The sequence below is a fragment of the Emydura macquarii genome, unplaced genomic scaffold (assembly GCF_026122565.2).
Source record: "Emydura macquarii macquarii isolate MOO-44397 ecotype Brisbane River unplaced genomic scaffold, CSIRO-AGI_Emac_v2 contig_312, whole genome shotgun sequence".
Lineage (NCBI taxonomy): Eukaryota > Metazoa > Chordata > Testudines > Chelidae > Emydura > Emydura macquarii.
In genome coordinates this window covers 2,351,575-2,375,985 of record NW_027130449.1, presented here as the reverse complement: position 1 = coordinate 2,375,985, position 24,411 = coordinate 2,351,575, and the positions used below count along the sequence as shown (strand labels likewise).

The following is a 24,411-nucleotide window of genomic DNA, read 5'->3' as shown; positions in this document are numbered from 1 at the left end:
AGGGTGCAGGAACAAACCAATGCGAGAAAGAATAGCAAATATGGTAGGTGCCCAGCTTGGCTTAACAAGAAAGTCTTCAGTGAGCTTAAACAGAGAAAAGGAAGCTTACAAGAAGTGGAAGTTTAGTCAGAGGCCTAGGGAGGATTATAAAAATACTGCTCGAAAATGAAAAAGTTAAATCAGGAAGCCCAAAGCACAACTGGAGTTGCAGCTAGCAAGGGAGGTGAAGGGTACCAAGAAAGGTTTCCACAGGTATGTTAGCAACATGAAGGTGGTCAGGGAATGTGTAGGCCCCTTACTGAATGGGAGAGGCAACCTACAGACAGATGATGTGGAAAAAGCTGAAGTACTCAAGGTTTCTTTTGCCTCTGTCTTCACAGAGAAGGTCAGTTTCCAGACTACTGCACGGGGCAGCACAGAATGGGAAGGAGGTGAGCAGCCCTCAGTGCTGAAAGAACAGGTTCAGGACTATTTAGAAAGGCTGGACATGCACAAGTCCATGGGGCTGGATGCAACGCATTTGAGGGTGCTGAGGGGTTGGCTGATGTGATTGCAGAGCCATTGGCCATTATCTTTGAAAACCTGTGGCGACTGGGGGAGGTCCTGGATGATTGGCAAAAGGCAAATCTAGTGCCCATTTTCAAAAAAGGGAAGGAGGAGGATCCAGGGAACTACAGACCAGTCAGCCTCACCTCAGTCCCGAGAAAAATCATAGAACAGGTCCTCAAGGAATCCATTTTGAGGCACTTGGAAGAGATGAAGGTGATCAGGATCAGCCAGCATGGATTCACCATGGGCAAGTCATGCCTGACCAACCTGATTGCCTTCTATGATGAGATGACTGGCTCTGTGGATGTGGGGAAAGCAGTGCACATGATATAGCTTGACTTTAGCAAAGTTTTTGATATGGTCTCCCACAGTATTCTTGCCAGCAAGTTAAAGAAATATGGGTTGGTTGGGTTAGAATGGACTAGAAGATGGATAGAAAGCTGGCTTGGTTGTCAAGCTCAATGGGTAGTGATCAAGAGCTTGATGTCTAGATGGCAGCCGGTAACAAGCAGAATGTCCTAGGGCTTGGTCCCAGGGCTAGTTTTGTTCCACATCTTCATTAAAGATCTGGAGGATGGGGTAGATTGCACCCTCAGCAAGTTTGCAGATGACACTAAGCTGGGGGGAGTGATAGATACGCTGGAGGATAGAGATAGGATACAGAGTGACCTAGACAAATAGGAGGATTGGATCAAAAGAAATCTGATGAGGTTCAACAAGGACAAGTGCAGAGTCCTGCACTTAGGACAGAAGAATCCCATGCGCTGCTACAGACTGGGGACCGACTGGCTAGGCAGCAGTTCTGCAGAAAAGGACCTGGGGATTACAGTGGACAAGAAGCTGGATATGAGTCAACAATGTGCCCTGACTGCCAAGAAGGCTAATGGCATATTGGGCTGCATTAGTAGGAGCATAGCCAGCAGGTCAAGGGAAGTGATTATTCCCCTCTATTCGGCACTGATGACGCCACATTTGGAGTATTGTGTCCAGTTTTGGGCTCCCCACTACAATGAAGATGTGGACAAATCGGAGAGAGTCCAGCGGAGGGCAACAAAAATGTTTAGGGGGCTGGAGCACATGAATTATGAGGCAGGGTGAGGAAACTGGGCTTGTTCAGTCTGCAGAAGAGAAGAGTCAAGGGGGATTTGACAGTGGCCTTCAACTACCTGAAAGGGGGTTCCAGGGATGATGAAGCTAGGCTGTTCTCAGTGGTGGTAGATGACAGAACAAGGAGCAATGGTGTCCAGTTGCAGTGCGGGAGTTCCAGGTTGGATATTAGGAAGAACTTTTTCCCTAGGAGGGTGGTGAAGCACTGGAATGGGTTACCTAGGCAGGTGGTGGAATCTCCATCTTTAGAGGTATTTAAGGCCTGGCTTGACAAAGCCCTGGCTGGGATGATTTAATTAGGGTTGGTACTGCTTTGAGCAGGGGTTGGACTAGATACCTCCTCAGGTCCCTTCCAACCCTCATCTTCTATGATTCTATCAAAAGGAAAACCCTAGTGAACACCAGGCAGCGGGAGGTTTTCGCACACAGTAGCAGGTCAAGGTTGTCGTCAGTTGGCTAGCGTGTGAGTTTTTTTCCTATGCTATTCCAGCTCTGTGCAGATAGCTGGTTCAGCAGACTTGGACAGCACTACCCAGTGTGGTTGTGGTTAAGTGCTGAAGGATGGAATGCTGTTGCCTCAATAACAATGTTTAGGCTGCCCAATGCTTCTGTTCTTAGATCTTCAACGTTTCCCAGACGGTCCGTGCCTCTTGAATTTGGGGAGACTGGCTACACACCGAGACCCTGCCTCTGCCCCCAAGACTCCTCTCCTGCTCCACCCCCATGTTATAACTTATACAAAATACGGCATTAAGAGCTTAGTTCTTAAAGCAAAGCATTTTAGAAAACAGCCAGGTAACCAAAAAACCCAAATATTTAAATAAGTGAATTATTACCTTTTTATTTAAAACTTTTAATAAAAAATTATAAAAAATTACATGAAATTATTTCCCCCTTGTTCTATTAATTTAGTTAACTTAAGGCAGCTTTTATTATTTCGTATTACTTTATTTTAAACGTTTTGGTTGTTTGGCAACTCTGTTTTTTAAAAAGTTAGCTACATTTGCAGCTCTTGCGTTTCTGAAGGGTTAAAATAATTAATGTATTGGACTTAAAGTAAAGTTTTTACCTTAAGTTTTCCCTTTGTTTGTTCGTTGTTGCTTTTTCTTTTTCTGAGATGCAGGTTTCTGTAATAACAATAACTGAATAGCTCTGAGCAAGGAGTGAGGCTCCCTATGTTAAAGCAGGGAGTTTGGAACCTATACCCCTGATTTCTATCCTGGCTTTGAGAAGATAGTAGGGCTAGTTTCTTGTTACCTGCTCTTGCAAAACCTGAATTTGTCCCCACATTGTCTGTTGCTTTTGTCTGCATGGCAAATAGATTGCCGAATTGCCCTTTTATGCTGCAGTTAACTGTTTTTGGGTAACTCCATGCGTTAACACATTCATTTCCGGGGTTAACATCCTTGCTTTTACTTTTGACTTACAAAAAAACATTTTTATTTACTTCTCTGCAGTCAAGTCACAGCTCCTGTCTTCTAACGTTCTTCGTTAACCATTCTATTTTTTTCTTCATTTGATTTACCAATAGAGTGAAAGTATTTGTTCGCTACTTCCTCCTCTTGTGAATTACTTTTCCCATTCGAACAGGCACCAGTTTAGATCTTGGTTTAGGTTTTACCAGAACCTGGCTCTCATTATATGGTGGTGGTTGCGTTACGGTAGCCCCTGCCAATGGGTTGCTATGGGGTGGCTGGTTTGGGTCATTTCACATGTCCCCATAGCTATACCCATTTTTATCATTTCGTGTTCCATCTTTTAATTTTGCTGGGGCCACCTATTTTCATTTCTGTCCCCATCCTTCAAGCATAAGGTAGGCACCGGAAGCCTGTTGCTGACCACTAAAATTTATAACGGGATAGCACTTCTCTTTTTTGGCAGATCTTCTACAGCTGTTTCCAATTTTTCATTCTGTTCCAGTGCTTGCTGTAACATGTTATGTTTTAGAACGGCTTGCTGCACTGTGGAGACAGCAGGAATTTTTAAGGCTGCGTTGCTTTTTTTGCCTTTTTCTTTTGATACTCGCCCCGCCAATTTTGTGGTGTGTAGTCTTAACCATTTAACAGCTATGGCCAGAGTTTGCAATATTGTACTTTTTTACTTTTATTATTGTTTAAAGCTACAGTTTTTGCCCTAGCCTTACAGATTCCAGTTCGCGTTTCCCCACTATCTGTTTCTGATCCTATATGGACCTCCTTTGCCGACTACCCAGCATATCCATACTTTATTAATCTCTGGGGGGATTTGAAGGAAGGAGATTAGGGGATTTCTTCGCTGATAGTTTTGTGTCATGTTATGTCACAACCCCTACAGTAGACAGCTCATTACTTACCAGATTAGTGGTCGGGTCAGTTGGCTTGCGTGTGCATGTTCTTTTCCTAGCTATCTCAGATCTGAGCAGATAGCTGGTTCAACAGACTTTGATAGTACTACCCAGAGTTGTTAAGCGCTGAACGTTGGACTGTTGTTTCCTCTGTAACGTTGTTTAGGGTACATTCTGCTTCTGTCCTTGAAGAATCAATGTTATCTCTATTGGACTTATTTAAAGCTGCAGATAAAGCAGCCTAATAATTCAGCAGACCTCGGTATTAGTCATAATTATGGATCACAAGTTCAGTTTGATGGCAAAGGCACTCAACCAGGCTTATTTTACTGCCCTGCCTCCGTGTTCACAGGTACACTAATGCGTGAGTGTTTAGTAGCAAGGAGTGACTCAGTCAGCAGCGGGAATTTCTGCTGTCCCCTAGGCCACACAAGGGATTGAATCGAAGTACCCCGATGTTTGCAGGCTAAGACAAACAACTGGAACACACAACTTACATGATATCTTATGTATTTCGTAACATTTGTGTGTTACCTTTTTTTGGATTTGATGTTTTAAACAAAACATTTTATTTATTATTTTATTGAACCGTCTTATTTTACACTCGATCGGTACATATTTGTACTAGCTAAAATATACTTACGTAAATATTTAGTGCCTAGCGCATAGCAATAGCTTTGCCAAGTTTATGCAGTGGATAGTGAACTTGTAAATATACGTTTCATTACGTGGCCTAACTGGTTTATAGCCTTTGGCCTACGCCAATCCTGTACCAGATCCAGTACTTCAAGCTCTCTCTTTACTACAGTGGTAGGCCTGAGACTCCCCTGCACCCGCCAGAGTCTAACTTGACCTGTTGCCTACAACTTGTCTCATCTGTTCTAGGCTTTTATCTTGTGTCCTTCCAACATGGGAGCTAACAAAACTTCCTCCTGGAGAAGCAAGGCCTTAGAGGGACAGCATGGCTATAGTTTACATTAGTGGTTCTCAATCTATTTACCACTGTGGGCCACATATGCAGCTCTCTCTGGGATATGTGGGCTGCATCCACACAATACATATACCACCTGTATGGCCCTGAGGATGTCACATGGGCCACATCTATGTGCCGTTTGGGCCGTGGGCTCAGAACCACTCCAGTTCAGTGAAGGTTCTTTGTTATTTTCCATTTTAACCGGGAAGTCTCTGTTTACAACTTCTCCTCCATCATACTAATTCCAAAACAGACCCTCCTGGTCCTGGATGAGCACTTGCATCAGGAATGCTGCAGAAGAGGCTTGCGCTCTAGTCGAGTGAGCTGTGACACTTCTTGGAAGGGGAACCTTCGCCTGCTCGTAGCAGAACCTAATGCAGGAGGTTATCCAAGAGGAGATTTGCTGCAAGGACACAGGTGAGCCCTTCCTCCCATTGGCCACCGCCATGAACAGTTGTGTGGAACTACAGAACGGTTTTGTCCTCAGTGCAGGGAAGCCCTGGCCACCGTCTTGCCCTCTTCAAGGAGGGAGATAAAGTCTGGTGCTTGCTGCTGGGGCAGAGCCTCACCAAAATGCTTGAGGGAGTCCCAGAGGTTATAATTATACCTCCGTAGCAGCGCCTGATGACTCGTGATTCTAAACTGCAGGCTTGCTGTAGAATACATTTTTCTCCCAAACAAATCCAATTTCTTCTTGTCTTTGGGGGTCGTGCAGGGTTGGCCCTGCCTATCCCATTGGTTGGCAGCCACTACTACCAGGGAACCCAGAGAAAGGTGCGTAAATCAGTACTCGAACTTCTAGCAGGGACGTACTACTTCTTCTCTGCCCTTTAGAGGTTGGTGGCAAGGAGGATGGCATCTGCCACAGGGATTTGACCACCTCGAGCAGCTGCCAGGACGTCGAAGAGGTAGTCCAACATTTCTTGAAGCACCTCAGCTTCTAGTCCCAAATTTGATGCAACTCTCTTGAGGAGCTGCTGGTGGACACAGAAGTTGTCCAGAAGAGCTGAGGGCCCTCCCGCAACCGCCTGGTCTGGAGAGGAGGAAGACAACTGATCCAGTGCAGGGGTGGTGGCATTCCCCTGAGCTGTTGGGAGACCACAGCAGATGTCCCCTCCAGTGGATCCAACTCTACATCAGAGACCGAGCTGTGACTCTTGGCCGGGGGTGCCAGGGCCACAGACTGTTTCCCCAAGGATTGGAGGGAATAAAGTCCTGTGGCCAGAGGGAACCCTCATGTATTTCAAAAGAGCCATTGAGTTGGCCACGGTTCCTGAAACATTCCTGGAGCAGCCAGGCAGGGGCCCTGGTCCTGTCTCCCAGGTTGATGGAGCTGGCTAGGATGGGGTGATGATGTTTTCCCCTCCCCTGCGGAATCGGACTCGCTCCCGTATGACCAATGACCGTCCAATCCTCACCCTTTTCCCGCTGAGTGGTGCCAAGGAGAGCAGGATTGGTATCTGGCCTTCCAAGATCTCTGGTGCTCCGGCGATTGCTGCCCCGGCGATGGGGAGTGGGATACTGGCGACCGGCCGTGGCATTCCCCAGACTGGTGCTGAGCCAGAGAAGCCCATCGTCGGGAGGAGGAGCGGGAGTGGCGCCATGCCACAGGCAAGTGCCTCGGTGCTGAAGATCAACGATGGCACCCATCATCTCTGGGAGTGCACAGGCGAACTCTGCAGTGCAGGAAACACGACCGGTGCTGACTCCTCAGTGGCGATAGTCTGCTGGACTTTGATCGAGACTGGTGCTGGCAAGCCGAGTCTGTGGCCCTGGGTGCCGGTGACTAGGAATAGTGCCGAGACAACAACTCTGAATGCCCCCACTGACGGTATTCGTTCTCTGGCAATTTGACCGGTGACTGGCAATGCCGCCTTGGAGATCAGTGCCTGGACGTAGGGGATTGTCTCCTCAGTGATCTGGCTTCTGGGGATGCACACAGAGGCTCTGTAAAACTGTGCAGCCATCGAAGGGGTTCCAATGGGGGCATCTCTTTCGACACCGGTGCAGTCTTCTCCTGCCCCATCCGGGGCAAAGGGGTGGGAGGCAAAGGCAGCGCCATTAAGTCTCTCGCCGCATGAAATGCCTCTGGCGTTGATGGCACCACGAGCTGCAGAGGGCCTCTTCTACTCATCGGAGGAGTCTTCCTTGGGGGACAAGAGGACTCTATGTGGCGAGCTCTGCTCCTGCAGAGTCTGCTTGGCCTGATGGTGTGACAGCCCTGCACTCGACCCCGCTTCTTTAGCCTTCTTATGTGCAGGGGAGCGACCCCTCTCCGAGCGCCGTTTTTTCAGCTTTCTCTTGACTGCAAAGCAGAAGATCGGTGCCATGGAAGCTCATGGAAGAGGGGTGCTCAGCACCGATGCGGTGCTCAGCACCAAGAGGGAGCAGGACAGCTCCAAGGCTGGTCTTAAGGCGGCTTCCATCAGTAGGGCCTTTAGATGAATTTCCCGCTCCTTCTGCGTCTTTGGCCCGAACACCTTGCAGATCCGGCACTTGTGCTTCCTATGCGATTCCCCCAAGCACTTCAAACAACTATCGTACGGGTCGCTAAGCGGGAACAGCTTGCCGCAAGTCTTACAGGGCTTAAAGCCTGGAGATCGGGGCGTGTCCTGCTGCCGGGCGGAGCTCCCTAATGGGACTAAACCTTAACTATTAAACTATTTACAACTACTTATTAAGATAATCTTATCTATAATAGACTAAACTACTTCTACTTAACAACTACTTATGAACACAAATTAAAATGTTAAGAGGTGTTTGCAGATTAAGCAAGCAATAAACACAGTTCGAGTAACCATCAGTGGTGGCGCCTTATGTACTGCGGCATGTGCGCGAGGCTTCAGGAGGCGCCAAAGCTGGCCCTATGGGTACTGCTAAGGGGAAAAAAACTCCAGTAACCGTGCACGGGGCTGCGCATGCACCTACAATGGAAACAACATGAGTAAGCACTCAAAGAAGAACCAACTAGGGGCCATGCTCCTCTTGACCTGCTGCTCACAAACAGGGAAGAATTGGTAGGGGAAGTAGAAGTGGGTGGCAACCTGGGCAGCAGTGACCATGAGATGGTCGAGTTCAGGATCCTGACAAAAGGAAGAAAGGAGAATAGCAGGATATGGACCATGGACTTCAGAAAAGCAGACTTTGACTCCCTCAGGGAGCTGATGGGCAGGATCCCCTGGGAGGCTAATATCAGGGGGAAAGGAATCTAGGAGAGCTGGCTGTGTTTTAAAGAAACCTTATTGAGGGTGCAGGAACAAAAAAAAGCATAGAAAGAATAGCAAATATGGTAGGTGCCCAGCTTGGCTTAACAAGGAAGTCTTCGGTGAGCTTAAACACAGAAAAGGAAGCTTACAAGAAGTGGAAGTTTAGTCAGAGGACAAGGGAGGATTATAAAAATACTACTCGAAAATGAAAAAGTTAAATCAGGAAGCCCAAAGCACAACTGGAATTGCAGCTAGCAAGGGATGTGAAGGGTACCAAGAAAGGCTTCCACAGGTATGTTAGCAACATGAAGGAGCTCAGGGAAAGTGTAGGCCCCTTACTGAATGGGGGAGGCAACCTACCGACAGATGATGTGGAAAAAGCTGAAGTACTCAAGGTTTCTTTTGCCTCTGTCTTCACAGAGAAGGTCAGTTTCCAGACTACTGCAGGGGGCAGCACAGAATGGGGAGGAGGAGGGCAGCCCTCAGTGCTGAAAGAACAGGTTCAGGACTATTTGGAAAGGCTGGACATGCACAAGTCCATGGGGCTGGATGCAACGCATCTGAGGGTGTTAAGGGGTTGGCTGATGTGACTGCAGAGCCATTGGTCATTATCTTTGAAAACGTGTGGCGATTGGGGGAGGTCCCGGATGATTGGAAAAAGACAAATCTAGTGCCTATCTTCAAAAAAGGGAAGGAGGAGGATCCAGGGAACTACAGGCCAGTCAGCCTCACCTCAGTCCCCAGAAAAACCATGGAACAGGTCCTCAAGGAATCCATTTTGAGGCACTTGGAAGAGATGAAGGTGATCAGGATCAGCCAGCATGGATCCACCTCGGGCAAGTCATGCCTGACCAACCTGATTGCCTTCTATGATGAGATGACTGGCTCTGTGGATGTGGGGAAAGCAGTGCACATGATATAGCTTGACTTTAGCAAAGTTTTTGATATAGTCTCCCACAGTATTCTTGCCAGCAAGTTAAAGAAATATGGGTTGGTTGGGTTAGAATGGACTAGAAGATGGATAGAAAGCTGGCTAGATTGCCAGGCTCAATGGGTAGTGATCTAGAACTCGATGTCTAGATGGCAGCTGGTCACAAGCGGAATGTCCTAGGGGTTGGTCCCAGGGCCAGTTTTGTTCCACATCTTCATTGATGATCTGGAGGATGGGGTAGATTGCACCCTCAGCAAGTTTGCAGATGACACTAAGCTGGGGGGAGTGGTAGATACTCTAGAGGGCAGGGATAGGATGCAGAGAGTGACCTAGACAAATTGGAGGACTGAGCCAAAAGAAATCTGATGGGGTTCAACAAGGACAAGTGCAGAGTCCTGCACTTAGGACAGAAGTATCCCATGGACAGCTACAGACGGGACCAACGAGCTAGGCAGCAGTTCTGCAGAAAATGACCTGGGGGTTACAGTGGACAAGAAGCTGGATATGAGTCAACAATGTGCCCTGACTGTCAAGAAGGCTAATGTCATATTGGGCTGCATTAGTAGGAGCATAGCCAGTAGGTCAAGGGATGTGATTATTCCCCTCTATTCGGCACTGATGACGCCACATTTGGAGTATTGTGTCCAGTTTTGGCTCCCCACTACAATAAAGATGTGGACAAATCAGAGAGAGTCCAGCGGAGGCCAACAAAAATGTTTAAGGGGCTGGAGCACATGAATTATGAGGCAGGGTGAGGAAACCGGGCTTGTTCAGTCTGCAGAAGAGAAGAGTCAAGGGGGATTTGATAGTGGCCTTCAACTACCTGAAGGGGGGTTGCAGGGATGATGAAGCTAGGCTGTTCTCAGTGGTGGCAGATAACGGAACTAGGAGCAATGGTCTCAAGTTGCAGTGGAGAAGGTCTAGGTTGGACATTAGGAAAACCTTTTTCCCTAGGAGGGTGGTGAAGCACTGGAATGGGTTACCTAGGCAGGTGGTGGAATCTCCACCTTTAGAGGTATTTAAGGCCTGGCTTGACAAAGCGCTGGCTGGGATGATTTAATTAGGGTTGGTCCTGCTTTGAGCAGGGGTTGGACTAGATACCTCCTCAGGTCCCTTCCAACCCTCATCTTCTATGATTCTATCAAAAGGAAAACCCTAGTGAACACCAGGCAGCGGGAGGTTTTCGCACACAATAGCAGGTCGAGGTTGTTGTCAGTTGGCTAGCGTGTGTGTTCTTTTCCTATGCTATTCCAGCTCTGTGCAGATAGCTGGTTCAGTAGACTTGGACAGCACTACCCAGTGTGGTTGTGGTTAAGTGCTGAAGGATGGAATGTTGTTGCCTCAATAACAATGTTTAGGCTGCCCAATGCTTCTGTCCTTAGATCTTCAACGTTATCCCAGACGGTCCGTGCCTCTTGAATTTGGGGAGACTGGCTACACACCGAGACCCTGCCTCTGCCCCCAAGACTCCTCTCCTGCTCCACCCCCACTCTGCCTCTTCCCCCGAGTCCATAAATGTTATCACTATTAATAGCAAATACGGCAGCCCTCTAATTCGGCAGAATTTGCTAATATTACTTGTACATTGATGTTGGGATTTCCCCTAAGGTTTTTCATTCAAAGGAAAAAAATTTTTTTGTTTGCAATTGCATTAATAGTTGAGGCAGAAATATATGTACATATATTTATAACTGAGGTCTTTTTGAGCTTTGCAAAGATTTTTAATTGGTTATTAATGATATAATGGTTATACCCCAACCATAAATATTAAAATAGTGCAGTACCACTTTTATATACAAGTATAAAATTGACTTTTGTTGCAACAAAATAAAATTTTAAAAGTCGTCACCTGACACACATGACATACAACACAGGACAATGTTACTGAAACATAGGATAAACTTACAATTAAAACACAAAGGGGGCCAAAATTGTATTTATAACTTATACAAAATACGGCATTAAGAGCTTAGTTCTTAAAGCAAAGCATTTTAGAAAACAGCCAGGTAACCAAAAAACCCAAATATTTAAATAAGTGAATTATTACCTTTTTATTTAAAACTTTTAATAAAAAATTATAAAAAATTACATTAAATTATTTCCCCCTTGTTCTATTAATTTAGTTAACTTAAGGCAGCTTTTATTATTTCGTATTACTTTATTTTAAACGTTTTGGTTGTTTGGCAACTCTGTTTTTTAAAAAGTTAGCTACATTTGCACCTCTTGCGTTTCTGAAGGGTTAAAATAATTAATGTATTGGACTTAAAGTAAAGTTTTTACCTTAAGTTTTCCCTTTGTTTGTTCGTTGTTGCTTTTTCTTTTTCTGAGATGCAGGTTTCTGTAATAACAATAACTGAATAGCTCTGAGCAAGGAGTGAGGCTCCCTATGTTAAAGCAGGGAGTTTGGAACCTATACCCCTGATTTCTATCCTGGCTTTGAGAAGATAGTAGGGCTAGTTTCTTGTTACCTGCTCTTGCAAAACCTGAATTTGTCCCCACATTGTCTGTTGCTTTTGTCTGCATGGCAAATAGATTGCCGAATTGCCCTTTTATGCTGCAGTTAACTGTTTTTGGGTAACTCCATGCGTTAACACATTCATTTCCGGGGTTAACATCCTTGCTTTTACTTTTGACTTACAAAAAAACATTTTTATTTACTTCTCTGCAGTCAAGTCACAGCTCCTGTCTTCTAACGTTCTTCGTTAACCATTCTATTTTTTTCTTCATTTGATTTACCAATAGAGTGAAAGTATTTGTTCGCTACTTCCTCCTCTTGTGAATTACTTTTCCCATTCGAACAGGCACCAGTTTAGATCTTGGTTTAGGTTTTACCAGAACCTGGCTCTCATTATATGGTGGTGGTTGCGTTACGGTAGCCCCTGCCAATGGGTTGCTATGGGGTGGCTGGTTTGGGTCATTTCACATGTCCCCATAGCTATACCCATTTTTATCATTTCGTGTTCCATCTTTTAATTTTGCTGGGGCCACCTATTTTCATTTCTGTCCCCATCCTTCAAGCATAAGGTAGGCACCGGAAGCCTGTTGCTGACCACTAAAATTTATAACGGGATAGCACTTCTCTTTTTTGGCAGATCTTCTACAGCTGTTTCCAGTTTTTCATTCTGTTCCAGTGCTTGCTGTAACATGTTATGTTTTAGAACGGCTTGCTGCACTGTGGAGACAGCAGGAATTTTTAAGGCTGCGTTGCTTTTTTTGCCTTTTTCTTTTGATACTCGCCCCGCCAATTTTGTGGTGTGTAGTCTTAACCATTTAACAGCTATGGCCAGAGTTTGCAATATTGTACTTTTTTACTTTTATTATTGTTTAAGGCTACAGTTTTTGCCCTAGCCTTACAGATTCCAGTTCGCGTTTCCCCACTATCTGTTTCTGATCCTATATGGACCTCCTTTGCCGACTACCCAGCATATCCATACTTTATTAATCTCTGGGGGGATTTGAAGGAAGGAGATTAGGGGATTTTTTCGCTGGTAGTTTTTTGTCACGTTATGTCACAACTCCTACAGTAGACAGCTTGTCACTTACCAGATTAGTGGTCAGGTCAGTTGGCTTGTGTGTACATATTCTTTTCCTAGCTATCTCAGATCTGAGCAGATAGCTGGTTCAACAGACTTTGACAGTACTACCCAGAGTTCTTAAGTGCTGAACGCTGGACTGTTGTTTCCTCCATAACGCTGTTTAGGCTACACCCTGCTTCTGTCCTCGGAGAATCAACGCTATCACCATTGGATTTATTTAAAGCTGCAAATAAAGCAGCCTAATAATTCAGCAGACCTCGGTATTAGTCATAATTACAGATCACAAGTGCAATTTGGTGGCAAAGGCACTCAGCCAGGCTTATTTTACTGCCCTGACTCAGTGTTCACAGGTACACTAATGCGTGAGTGTTTAGTAGCAAGGAGTGACTCAGTCAGCAGCGGGAATTTCTGCTGTCCCCTAGGCCACACAAGGGATTGAATCGAAGTACCCCGACGTTTGCAGGCTAAGACAAACAACTGGAACACAACTTACATGCCATCTTACGTATTTCGTAACATTTGTGTGTTACCTTTTTTTGGTTTTAATGTTTTAGACAAAACATTTTATTTATTATTTTATTGAACCGTCTTATTTTACACTCGATCAGTACATATTTGTACTAGCTAAAATATACTTACGTAAATATTTAGCGCCTTGTGCATAGCAACAGCTTTGCCAAGTTTATGCACCGGATAGTGAACTTGTAAATATATGTTTTATTACGTGGCCTAACTGGTTTATAGCCTTTGGCCGAGGCCAATCCTGTACCAGATCCAGTACTTCAAGCTCTCTCTTTACTACAGTGGTAAGCCTGAGGCTCCCCTGCACCCGCCAGAGTCTAACTTGACCTGTTGCCTACAACTTGTCTCATCTGTACTAGGCTTTTATCTTGTGTCCTTCCAACATGGTAACTAACAAAACTTCCTCCTGGAGAAGACAAGGCCTTAGAGGGACAGCATGGCTATAGTTTACATTAGTGGTTCTCAATCTGTTTACCACTGTGGGCCACATATGCAGCTCTCTCTGGGATATGTGGGCCGCATCCACACAATACATATACCACCTGTATGGCCCTGAGGATGTCACATGGGCCACATCTATGTGCCGTTTGGGCCGTGGGCTAAGAACCACTCCAGTTCAGTGAAGGCTCTTTGTTATTTTCCATTTTAACAGGGAAGTCTCTGTTTACAATTTCTCCTCCATCATACTAATTGCAAAACAGACCCTCCCGGTATTACCAGTTGACGAGCACCAATTCTGTATTTGGCAACAGCCTAACTGCGTTTTGTCCGCTTGACAGCAGGAAGGTGATCTGATCGGATTACGCGTCTACACAAGACCAGACAGCAAGTGGACTATTAGCCTTAGGTGGCATTTTGCAGTTCAGAAATCAATGCAATTATGAATGAGATGAACAATCTGCAGCCCCACAGTGTGCTTTGCAGGCTGATGTCTCTGGCCCTTCATCCCTTCCTCTGCCTGTGCCCTAGCTAACTAAAGACAGTGTTCTGGTGGTATCTTCTGGGGAAAAAAGCCTTTAGCTCCATGCCTTTGACCAAGTGCTCCAGGCAGGTTTTTTCTGTACCCACATCTGTGCCTCTGAATCTTGCAGTTCATTTTCCTTCTCTTGGGAACCGCCAGCAGTGTTACCCCAAAGAGCCAGTACTTACAAGTTATCTTAAGTCAAGAATATCTTGGTCTATAAGTACCTATAATGCCTTTAAGCGGGGGAACAGAAATTTGATTGAGGGCACTTCACTCGATCAGACAACGGTATAACAAGATCCAATGACTGGAAGCTGAAGCTAGACAAATTCAGACTACAAACACGGTACACATTTTTAACAGCGAGGGTAATTAACTCCTGGAACAGTTTATCAAGAATTGTGGTGGATTCTCCATCACTAGCAATTTTAAAATCAAGATTAGCTGTTTTTCTAAAAAAATCTGCTCTAGTTCAAAGGGGAATTAATTCAGGGACATTCTATGGCCTGTGTTATACAGGAAATCAGACCAGATGATCACAGTGGCCCCTTCTGTCCTTATAATCTATACATTTAAGTGAGCTTTCTGGATTTCCCTCATTCGTTCTTTCCTGTAAGTATCATAGGGGTCTCCTGGGAAATGCTCTAGTGTTTTATCACAGGCCTGGATATTAGTGCTGCTAAAACCAAGATGTTTTGCAGGAATGGAGCAAGCCTTCATCAGATTTCAAGTTCTGCTCTTCTAAGGGGAGATTTTCAAAGCTGCCTAAAGGATGTGAATGGCCTGGGTGAAATCCAGGCTCCATCAAAGTCAACGGAAGTTTTGCGATTGACTTCAATGGGGGGTGAGGATTTCACCCTTCATTTAGAAGGAATCAGGCATCCAAATCCCCTAGGCAGCATGTGAAATCTTAGCCCACTGTTTTGAGATGGGGTATTTGCACAGCACTTGGACCCAGAGGGCTGACAGTGCATACACCCTTCCCGAGGACAGGTTAGAGGGTGGGGTGGAGAGTCCCACAGTCTGGGTGGGAAGGCAGAGTGAAGTTCTGTAGGCTTTGGGGAAACTGGAGAGGTGTGTGAGGCAAAGGGGCTGAGACACGAGGTAGCACAGAAATGTTAAACCCATGAAACGATCGGAAGACAGCCAGGACAGTCGGTGCCGTTGACCAGAATCACCAAGGGACTGGGGAAAGCCAGACAGACTAGAAACTGGGAGACAGCATTGGTCAGGGAATGGGCCACCAGCCCGAGAGTCAGACAACCTAGCTTGTCTCCTCGGCTCTGCCACTGACCTCCTGTATGACTTTAAGGGAGCCACTTTGTCTCTGTCTCCAGCACCATTAACCCCACCCCACCCGCTCATGCAGGCATACCCGGCCCTTACCAGCCCTGCTAACTCCCACCTGAACCGACTGCCACCTTCTACAAGGAGTGCTGGTTTGAACAGCTACACAAGCCGGCAAGGAAAAGGAGGACAGCTGAAACCTGATACACAGTTTAATGCCATTGCAGAGCGGGCGGCGTGGAGGCTTACATCAGGGTAGGTCTGTAGGAAGCATTTTGTATTTGCCATGGGTGTCGGGGAGGTTTTGGGAGCGGGTGGGAGAAGAGGGGGTCCCCTTTCCCCTTCTTAGAAAACAAAATCCTTCTCTAGTCTGATACACACCCTCCTTTGGCTGAGAACTCCCTGCATCTCCTGACAGGGCTCAGATTACAGGAGGAGGATGAACTGTGTGTTTCCATAGGTGAAGAAAGCATGAGAATGGTCTATATATTAGAGGAAAAAGAGCCATACGCCTCCTAGCAGCTTCTAATCCCAGCTGTCCCCTTCACCTGTCTGACTTCAGGCCCGCTATTTTGGATCACCCTTCCAGAAGTGCTCACTGATTTTGGGTGCTCAACGGGAGGCAATAAGGCCCTAATTTCAAGAGGTGTTGAGCACCCACAACACTGACCAAAGTCAGCAGGAGCTGTGAGTGCCCAGCAGACCCCATCTATCTCAAGCTGAGCCGTCAAAATCTGTGCCTCAGTTTACCAGTCTGTAAAATGGGGATAATACCTACATCACAGGGGAGTGGCAATTATTCACATTTGCAGAATGCTTTGAGATCCTCAGACAAAAAGGGCTATGCAATTGCATAGTTTCATGGTGTGATTTCCAGGGAGTCTGAGGCAGGTACATATGACAGCATGTATCTTCTCAGCCGCTATCACTAGGCTAGGATTTAGGAGAAGTGATTTAGGGTCCAAGTAAACAGCACGCACATACATCTTGAGTTAAGATAACCGTAAGGCTTAGTCATACTCTGACGACCTTTCACAGCCAGTTTTCACTGAGAAGTGACCCCGACTGGCAGGAGAGGTGAATCACTACGTTTAATTATCGGTGCAACATTTTCACAGATTATTTTCATATCTACATTTTATTGCATGCATTAAAGAAATGTGCTATGTTTATATCTTTACAAAGAACTAAATGCCAATGACCATTTCTATAGCAAGTGGTACACAGAGAAGTAAACTGCACTATTCTGCTGTTGTAATTTACTACCCTTCTACACAGTCTTAACGGATTGATTTCTAAAATAGGACAGAGATTATAATCTACATGCCCAGTTTTCAGAACACTTGCTAAAAAAACCACTTCCTCTTCACTGTTGTTTTCATAGACTCCAATTTTAAGACCAGAAGAGATCAGTATGGCCATTTATTTAGCTGCTTGTCTTAGCATTTCACCCAGTGATTCCTGCATGAGCCCATAACGTCTGGTTGAATTTGCATGTATCTTTTTGAAGACTTCAAGCAATGTAGAATCCATCACATCCCTGGGCAAATTGTTCTAATGGTTCATTACCTTTGCTGTTAAAAATCTTATTTCTAGTCTGATTTTGTCCAGCCCCAGCCATTGGATCTCACTCTGCATTTGTCTGCTAGATTAAAAAGTCCTCTGCTATCAGAAATTTACTCCCCATCCAGGTGCTTAGAGACTGATCAAATTATCTCAAACGTCTCCATTAAGATAAATAGATCGAGCTCCTTTTAGTCTCTCACTGTAAAGCAGATTTTCCAGACCTCGAATCATTTTTGTGGCTCTTTTCTGATCCCTTTCCAATTTGTCAGAATCCTTTTCACAGTGCGGACACAACTCCCTAGTAATGAACTCACACGTATATTTTCACTACTCAAAGAGCAACCGGAATTCTACACTTCTGTCCACATCTTTCAGATTCAGGAAAATAACAGAACAAGAATGAGCAAAATCAACCCTCCATGAGCAAGCGAGCACACAGCATGCAAGTCTCCCCTTTTCAACATGCTGCATCATCTCCGCCTCACATTACGCGAGCTGCCTCTGAAGAAAGCCGGCTCCTAGGAATTAAGAGCTGCAATACCAAGAAAACAAGCTTCCAACAGTTACAGCTCTGCATACATACAGCACGCTCAGGCTAGTAGATTTCTCTCTAACTTTTCCTTAACAAGGTCTGTAGTAGCCACTCTCACAAGTGAAAGGAGTTGGTGAGTGGAATTCACTGCAGCAAGGGGCATGTACATGCAGACGAGGATCTGAAGATGAACAGAGGTTTCTATGCAATGGTCAGATGAAAGAAAATCTAGACGGAATCATCATGAATAAGGTCCTGTGAGAGAGAGTTTGCCACGCCACAGCATCCTAAGGGAAGTGGTGGCAGCATCAGTGTTGGAGACATTTAAAGTTAGATGGGCAGAGAACTGGAGAAACACACCATACTGGAGGGCTGAGGATAACCCTGCACTTCAGGGTGAAAGACACCAATGACCTTATAGGAATGGGGATCCGCTCTCTCCCGTCTCTGGGATTCGATAACTCCCGCACAGAGTGGGGGCACTGAAGAACAATCGGATCTTCCCAAGTTGTTCAAACCTGCAGCCCGCTGTAAAAGCGCCTGTGCAGGTGGAGGGAGCGGACGTCCCATTTACCTTTCTTGACAAACTCATCCTAGGTACAGGCAGGCCAAGCTCCTCAAGTGCAACTCGTTACTGACAGTGTTGCCAATCAGACACCTGGATACAGAGACTCCCAAGATCACTGGTCACCTTCTAAAGTCAAAGTCTGCAAGCACCACGATCAATAACCACGGCTCCTTTTTAACAACAACAAGTAGTCCTAATTAAAAAAAAAAAAAAAGCCATCAGCGCTTACCTCACACGAATCGTGAACATTTCCCGAGTCTGCCATGTGTTCAAATGCGGAGCTCAGTTTCCCAGGTCCTACACTAGCTCTGCAGAATGGCAAGGTAGAAGTTCCTGTTTGATTAATTTTTGATGATTAGAGTCTGTTGTTATGTTTCAGAGATTGGACTATGCCCATTTATTTCTTCATCTGATAACTAGATCTTGTTCTTAGAATACTGTTTGGATTTTATTGCTGTTCTCCCTTGACTACAAAAATATATTCCCGCTAGGAGATGGAGATACGTATTTATTCCCGTTGGACACGTGTGGGGGTTTTTAAATGTAGTGATGACTGACACATAGTGTGCCCCAAATAAACCACGGTTCTTTATTTCCCACTCACTGAGGTAATACAGCCCAACAGGCAAGTGCCGATACAAATTAGCTGCATGCAGTGTTGTCGTGGCTGTGTCAGACCCAGAATATTAGAGAGACAAGGTGGGTGAGGGAATGGTCTGGCTCAGAAGTGTCTCTCTCTCACCAACAGAAGTTGGTCCAATAGAAAATGTTACCTCACCCACCGTGTCTCTCTCTACAAATCAGTGTTACAGGAGAAGTGACGCAGTAGCGAGGGAGCTAGCATGGAACGCAGGAGACCTCGGTCCAATTACCTGTCCTGACCTTGGGCCAGACATTTAGGCACAGATTTTCGGAGGAGTTCAGGTGCCGAGAATGATATTCAACGGTGCATGGCTGCATCTTTAGGGGCCTAAATGCCTTTGAAAATCTGGCTCTTAAGTCTCTGTTCTATATCAAGTACGGAGCTGGTATTTCCCTGCTGCCGGGGGTGAGGTGAGGAGGGATGCAGTATGGGTGGCACTCCCTCCCGTCTTTTGGCCAGACCAGCCGTGGTCCCTGGGGCAGGGATTCAGGCTGTTTCTCACTCCAGCTCTGCCGGCGTTTAAGTGCTGCTATCGACGGCGGTGGGACTCCACCCCGAGTGAAGTTAGTGTGCTTGCAGGAACAGGGCCGCAGCTCGGACTCCAGGCAGAGAGCAGTGAGGGGTGATGCCCAGGGAGGCACAGGGGACGTGATTTTCAGAGTGCTGAGCGCTCTGCTGCTCCATGTGAAGTTGATGGGAAATGCAGGTGATCGGCACCTCACCAAGATACCTCAAGTGGGGCTCCCCAAATCAGAGCTAATCACTTTTGGCTGATTAGTCCTTGCTGGCCGTAAGCTCTTTGGGGGCAGGGTCTGGGTCTAACAGACCCTGGCAGGTGGGTCATGCTTAAAGATTAGATTAGAGAAGGAAAATACTAATTTAGCCCTTGGATGACAGTTTACAAACGAACTTACTTGCATAGCACCCAGCAGCATGGCTGGAGGCACTACACAGCAGACAGAGAGACCTGGCCGACCCAGGAGTGGGCTGCACCTGGTGAAATTCAGATCGATGTGATCCCCATTTTACAGATGGGGAAACTGAGGCACAGAGCAGGGAACTGACTTGCCCAAAGGTCATCCAGAGGCAGGAATGAAACCCAGGAATTCCCAGTGCCCACCCCAGTGTTCAAACCACCGGAGACCAAGCTGCTCCCTGAGGGCAGCAGAGCAGTGGGAAAGAATGGGTCTTATTTTTAAATGCTTATGCTAATATTAAGCCACCCCTCCCCCCACTACCTGGGGTTTTGTATCTGCCTGGATTTCCTAAAGCGCCGCCCACGGCTCACAGGCATCCCCTGCGTCAGTCCCAGACAGACGCGTGGTCTCTCCTACCTGCAGCATTCACCACCTGCACCTCAACTCCACGGATGCCCTCTTAATCTCCGCACGCCTCCAGCCAGGCAGGTGTTACAGGGATTCCAATTACGCTCCTCTCTGCCTGCTACTGGAGGCTCTCTCTGTGTTTATCACCGTTGCCCTGTTTACCAGCTGGCCTGAACGGCTCTGGGAGTCATCGACTGGGGAAATTTCACAGCAGAGGGAGACACGCAGCGATCTGAATGGGCCTGTGTTTGGATTGGCCACAGCTGCTTGTCGGGAACAGAGGGGCGGACAAGACAAGCAGTGGACCGAGGGTGCAAAACTTTTATCGTCTCCCCAAAGAGGGAAGGGCTGGGGTTTAACCCTGACAATGCTGGCAATCTCCAGACTGTAACACAACGGGACACTTGGGATGGCAGCAAGAGAGATCGTAACTGAGCTGGGTTTGAGCCTCAACAGAAAAGCCTTTGGACTTAACACCGCACCCCCAGGGATCAGACACACACACTCCAGGTCGGTTTCCCTCAGCAGGATGGCTGGAGACAGGCTCAGAGGGACTCTGACCCCCGAGCAAGTTGGGAGCCAGGGACTGAGCTGAACTTGCCTCCAAGGGGCATCAGTTCACAAGCAGGGTGAGAGGGCTGGTGCCAAAAGAACTGGGAGACCCAGCCAACTCCAAGGGAAAATGCTCCTGTCTTGAGTTCACAGACCTGATCCCTGATACGATGTGAGGGTAACAAGGACGATCACTGGGGGGACCCAATCCCACCCGAAGGAGATCTCTGGGCGGGGAATCAGACACACCCTAAGTTTGGGCTTTCCAAAGGAGCTTAAGGGAATTAAGTACCCATATCCCACCAAATTTCAGATAAGACTTCAGCACCTCATTCCCATAGGCTGAAAACACCACCTTCAATGTACTGTTGTGAACACCAGTGAGTACAGATAAGGACCAGTGCATAGCTAAGGACTGATTCACAACATTTTCCCCTCGTAAAAGCCAGTGTGTTTCTTCTTCTCCAGCGGGGATATTGTTTACTTTCGGCTTCCGGTCTTATTCCGCCAGCAGTTTTCAGTGTTTATTAGCAATCCCCCAATCGTTTAATGCCCCTGCAGGTAGAAGGAATCAGACTGAGAAGGGACTGAGGCTAACGCGATCCACCTACAAACAACATGCCACGGTGACATCTTCTGTAGAAGCATCACGGAGACCACCTTTAGCCACGAGTCATTTATATGGGCAAGCAGCAGTTTTAATAAATGCAAACTTCTCCTTTAAAGAGAACAAGCCGACAACAAAAAAAAGGCTACCGTTCCACCACAGATACTCGATATATAATTAAACTGCTCTGGAAAGCACACACATCTCCTGCACTCCACCCCAGTTTGAGTCAAGAGCACACAATGCTACTTACAGGGGTCGGGGAGTCAAAGAGAAAGCGTGCTGCATTGTATTTCACAGCTAAGTTAATTTCCAGATGCTCACAGCTTCCCAAACCAGAGATAAATGCTGGCACCCTTTATGAATCACATCTCTGCACCCCCCACAGATCTAACCTTGTGCACACGCCCTCCTCTTCAAACCCAACACACCCAGAACCTACATTCATTCTCTTCTCTCTCTTGGCTCCCAGTTCTCAGGGCATTATATCACGTATCAAAAGCAGGGGCATGCCCCCAAAATTGGGAAAGAGAGCACTCCCTTAAACCAATTCCACCTGGGGGGTGGTGCGGAAGTCAGCTAACACAACTGCACAACCACAGTGGTCTGGCCTCTATGCAAACTGCATTGAAAGAGACTCAGCAGAGACTCATTCTGTACAGCCTGTGAAAATCAGTCAGGTGTCTGGTTAACCGTCACCAGGAAACAAACATTCACACCTCCAAAATCCAGCCACTGGAAAGAGAAAAGGGATGTAAAGAGCAGGTTTCAGGGCCTTACTCTAAAAACCTCACCAGTCTGTAAACTTGAATTCAGTCCAAATCCCTATTGGCTGAGCAGATCAATGACTCAATCATGCATTTGAGCTTCTCTCCCAGGTCTCTTTGGATAATCACAGGCGGGTCCAATTTTGCTTTATTTTTGTTTTGTGTTGCTTTAAAAACCTACTGACGTCTCAGGGAAAAGACCAAAGTCAGGGAGTTTTCTGGTTTTCTTACCTGGGAGTGCCTAGCACAGTGCTTCATCTAGCTGCTATGCACTGTGCACCTCCTTCAGACAAAGACAATATTAAATTAGCCCTGGGTCATTATCATCTATGACATTTGCAGGAAAACAGTTCTTTATTTTAGCGCTCACCTGGTCCTGTGGCCTCAATGGCACCTGAAGTCAGCCCACTCCACTACAAACCGAAACTGACCTGAGGAGTGGCGCGGAGTCTGCCCCTTCCCTCTACACACAAGACATGCGAATTAAGGGGTCTCTTCTGTCTCCTCTAGAGCAGCAGAGACTGGCTAGCAGCCAGATGGATCAGTAGCCTGTTCTCTCCTGGCCCCTAAGAACACCCTAATCTATATAAGAAAGCTCTGTCTATGCTGGATGACAAGTGCAAATCTCAAGGGAAGTTGCTAGGGTAGGTCCTGTCTTGCAGTGGATCTACACTAGAAGTTCCCCCCTACCCCATGAAACTACAGGGGATCCCCACCTTTACGCCCTTGCTGCTAACTGGTGTAGTTCCATCGGTAGAAGTTTCCCTAGTACACAGCTGTCAGCTGGATCTGGCTCAGGCACCAGCTGGAGATACAGGAGACATATTTTTATGTTCCCGACAACTCCAGACTGTTTGTGGCACCAAAGGGATTCGCAGCAATAACAACACTTCTTTGCCATTCCAGAGAGATGTCCATCTGGGGATCTTAAAGCGATTTGCATTCATTTAGTCATTAACACCCCTGCGAAGAAGGAAAAGACTGTTCCACTCATTTTACAGGTGGTTAACTTCTGCTGTGCAGCAGTTTCAGTGACTTGCTCGTGACCACGCAGCAGGGCAAGAGCAGAACCCAGGAGTCCTGAGGTGCAGTGTGCTGCTCTAACCATTAGGAACCACTACTGTTGCTGTCGTTATCCAAAGCAGAAGGGATTTCAGAGGGAGGTAACTCTCCCAGTCTTTGATTCCACTGATTGGCAGAGCAGCATTAGGACCATTTGGGATTGTTCCTTGTGGTGCGATGGCGTGAATTCCTTTAGGCATACCGTGTGATGTGCTGACAATAGGACAGTACATACACTATTCTAGGACAGGCCAGTGTTTGTGGAGTAGAAGGGCGAACTGCAGGCTCGGCTCGGTTACAGCATCTCACTTTTGGCCCTAGATTTGGCACTACTATTAAAACTAACGTGCATATGTCTATGGGAAAGCTGACATCACTACTTAGATGGTAAGCACCTTGGGGCAGGAGCCGTCCCTTTGTTCTCTGTTTGTACAGATCCTAGCACTTCGGGGACCTTTCCCATGAGTGGGGCTCCTAGACACTTGCCAACCTACAGCACAGAGCTAGGACCCTGACACCGCATATGGGTCAGAGCATAGATAAGGATTAGGCATGGGGTAAGGAGACCTCATAGGGACAGGTCTCTGCCCAGTTTGAAAACCAACAAGGCCAGCTTAAGAATCAGTTCTCAACTCCCAGCAAAACACTTAAGCATATGCTTAAATCCCACTGACCTGATGTGTGTCATTTCGGAGGTCACCATGGGACAAACACACACTGCGCAGCTGGAGAGGGCGCAGAACAACGGGTACGGGAGAGAACAGAGACCCACGGTTGAACTCATCCTATTTCCAATACAAATCGACACAGAATGCACCCTAAGATGCAGAATTCAGGCTAGCTAATAAGTGCCACGTATGGCAGTTCATTGCCACGCCACCCCAATGTCACAGCACCATCTGCCTCAATTTAATTACTACACACAGTGGAACTCCCCAAAAGTGAACTTGGATACCCTGAAACTCCCCCGACAGCTCAGTACCACGAACATCACTTCTGTGCAGTTCATTGTACTCCCATTCGTTTTACAGTGAAGCTTCACTTCCCCTACAGGCAAGTTTCACGCCGCTGGAATGGGATTCTACTTCCGTTAGAGGTGTTCAATCCTGCTGTCCAAGGGAACTAGTTCCTCCACCCTCTGTGCTCACTGAGCGTCGGGGTGAAATTGCCACTACCCTAGAAAACAAGTCTTGCTACAGTCACTCCCCACAGGCACCATATACGCACATGCACGCACACATAATACACATTACATCTTAATGACTGGAGCATGTGATTTATGAGGAGAGGCTGTAGGAACTAGGCTTGTTTAGTCTGCAAAAGAGAAGAGTGAGGGGGGATTTAATAACAGTCTTCAACTACCTGAAGGGAGTGTCAGGGAGGATGGAGCT

At 46.6% G+C, this 24,411-nt stretch overlaps 1 protein-coding gene across 4 annotated transcripts in view; it reads right to left on the bottom strand.

Moving 5' to 3' along the window:
- Positions 1 to 24,411, bottom strand: part of ST3GAL4 (ST3 beta-galactoside alpha-2,3-sialyltransferase 4) — a 151,871-nt gene that overhangs the window by 47,116 nt on the left and 80,344 nt on the right. For 3 of the 4 annotated variants that reach the window (XM_067563609.1, XM_067563634.1, XM_067563618.1), the window contains exon 1: positions 18,294 to 18,666. The exons of the other annotated variant lie outside the window; for it this stretch is intronic. In XM_067563609.1, the coding sequence (XP_067419710.1) occupies positions 18,294 to 18,329 (36 nt within the window). In that variant the 5' untranslated portion in view covers positions 18,330 to 18,666. Of the gene's footprint in view, positions 1 to 18,293; positions 18,667 to 24,411 lie in introns of those variants that run through there. 4 annotated transcript variants of the gene reach the window in all.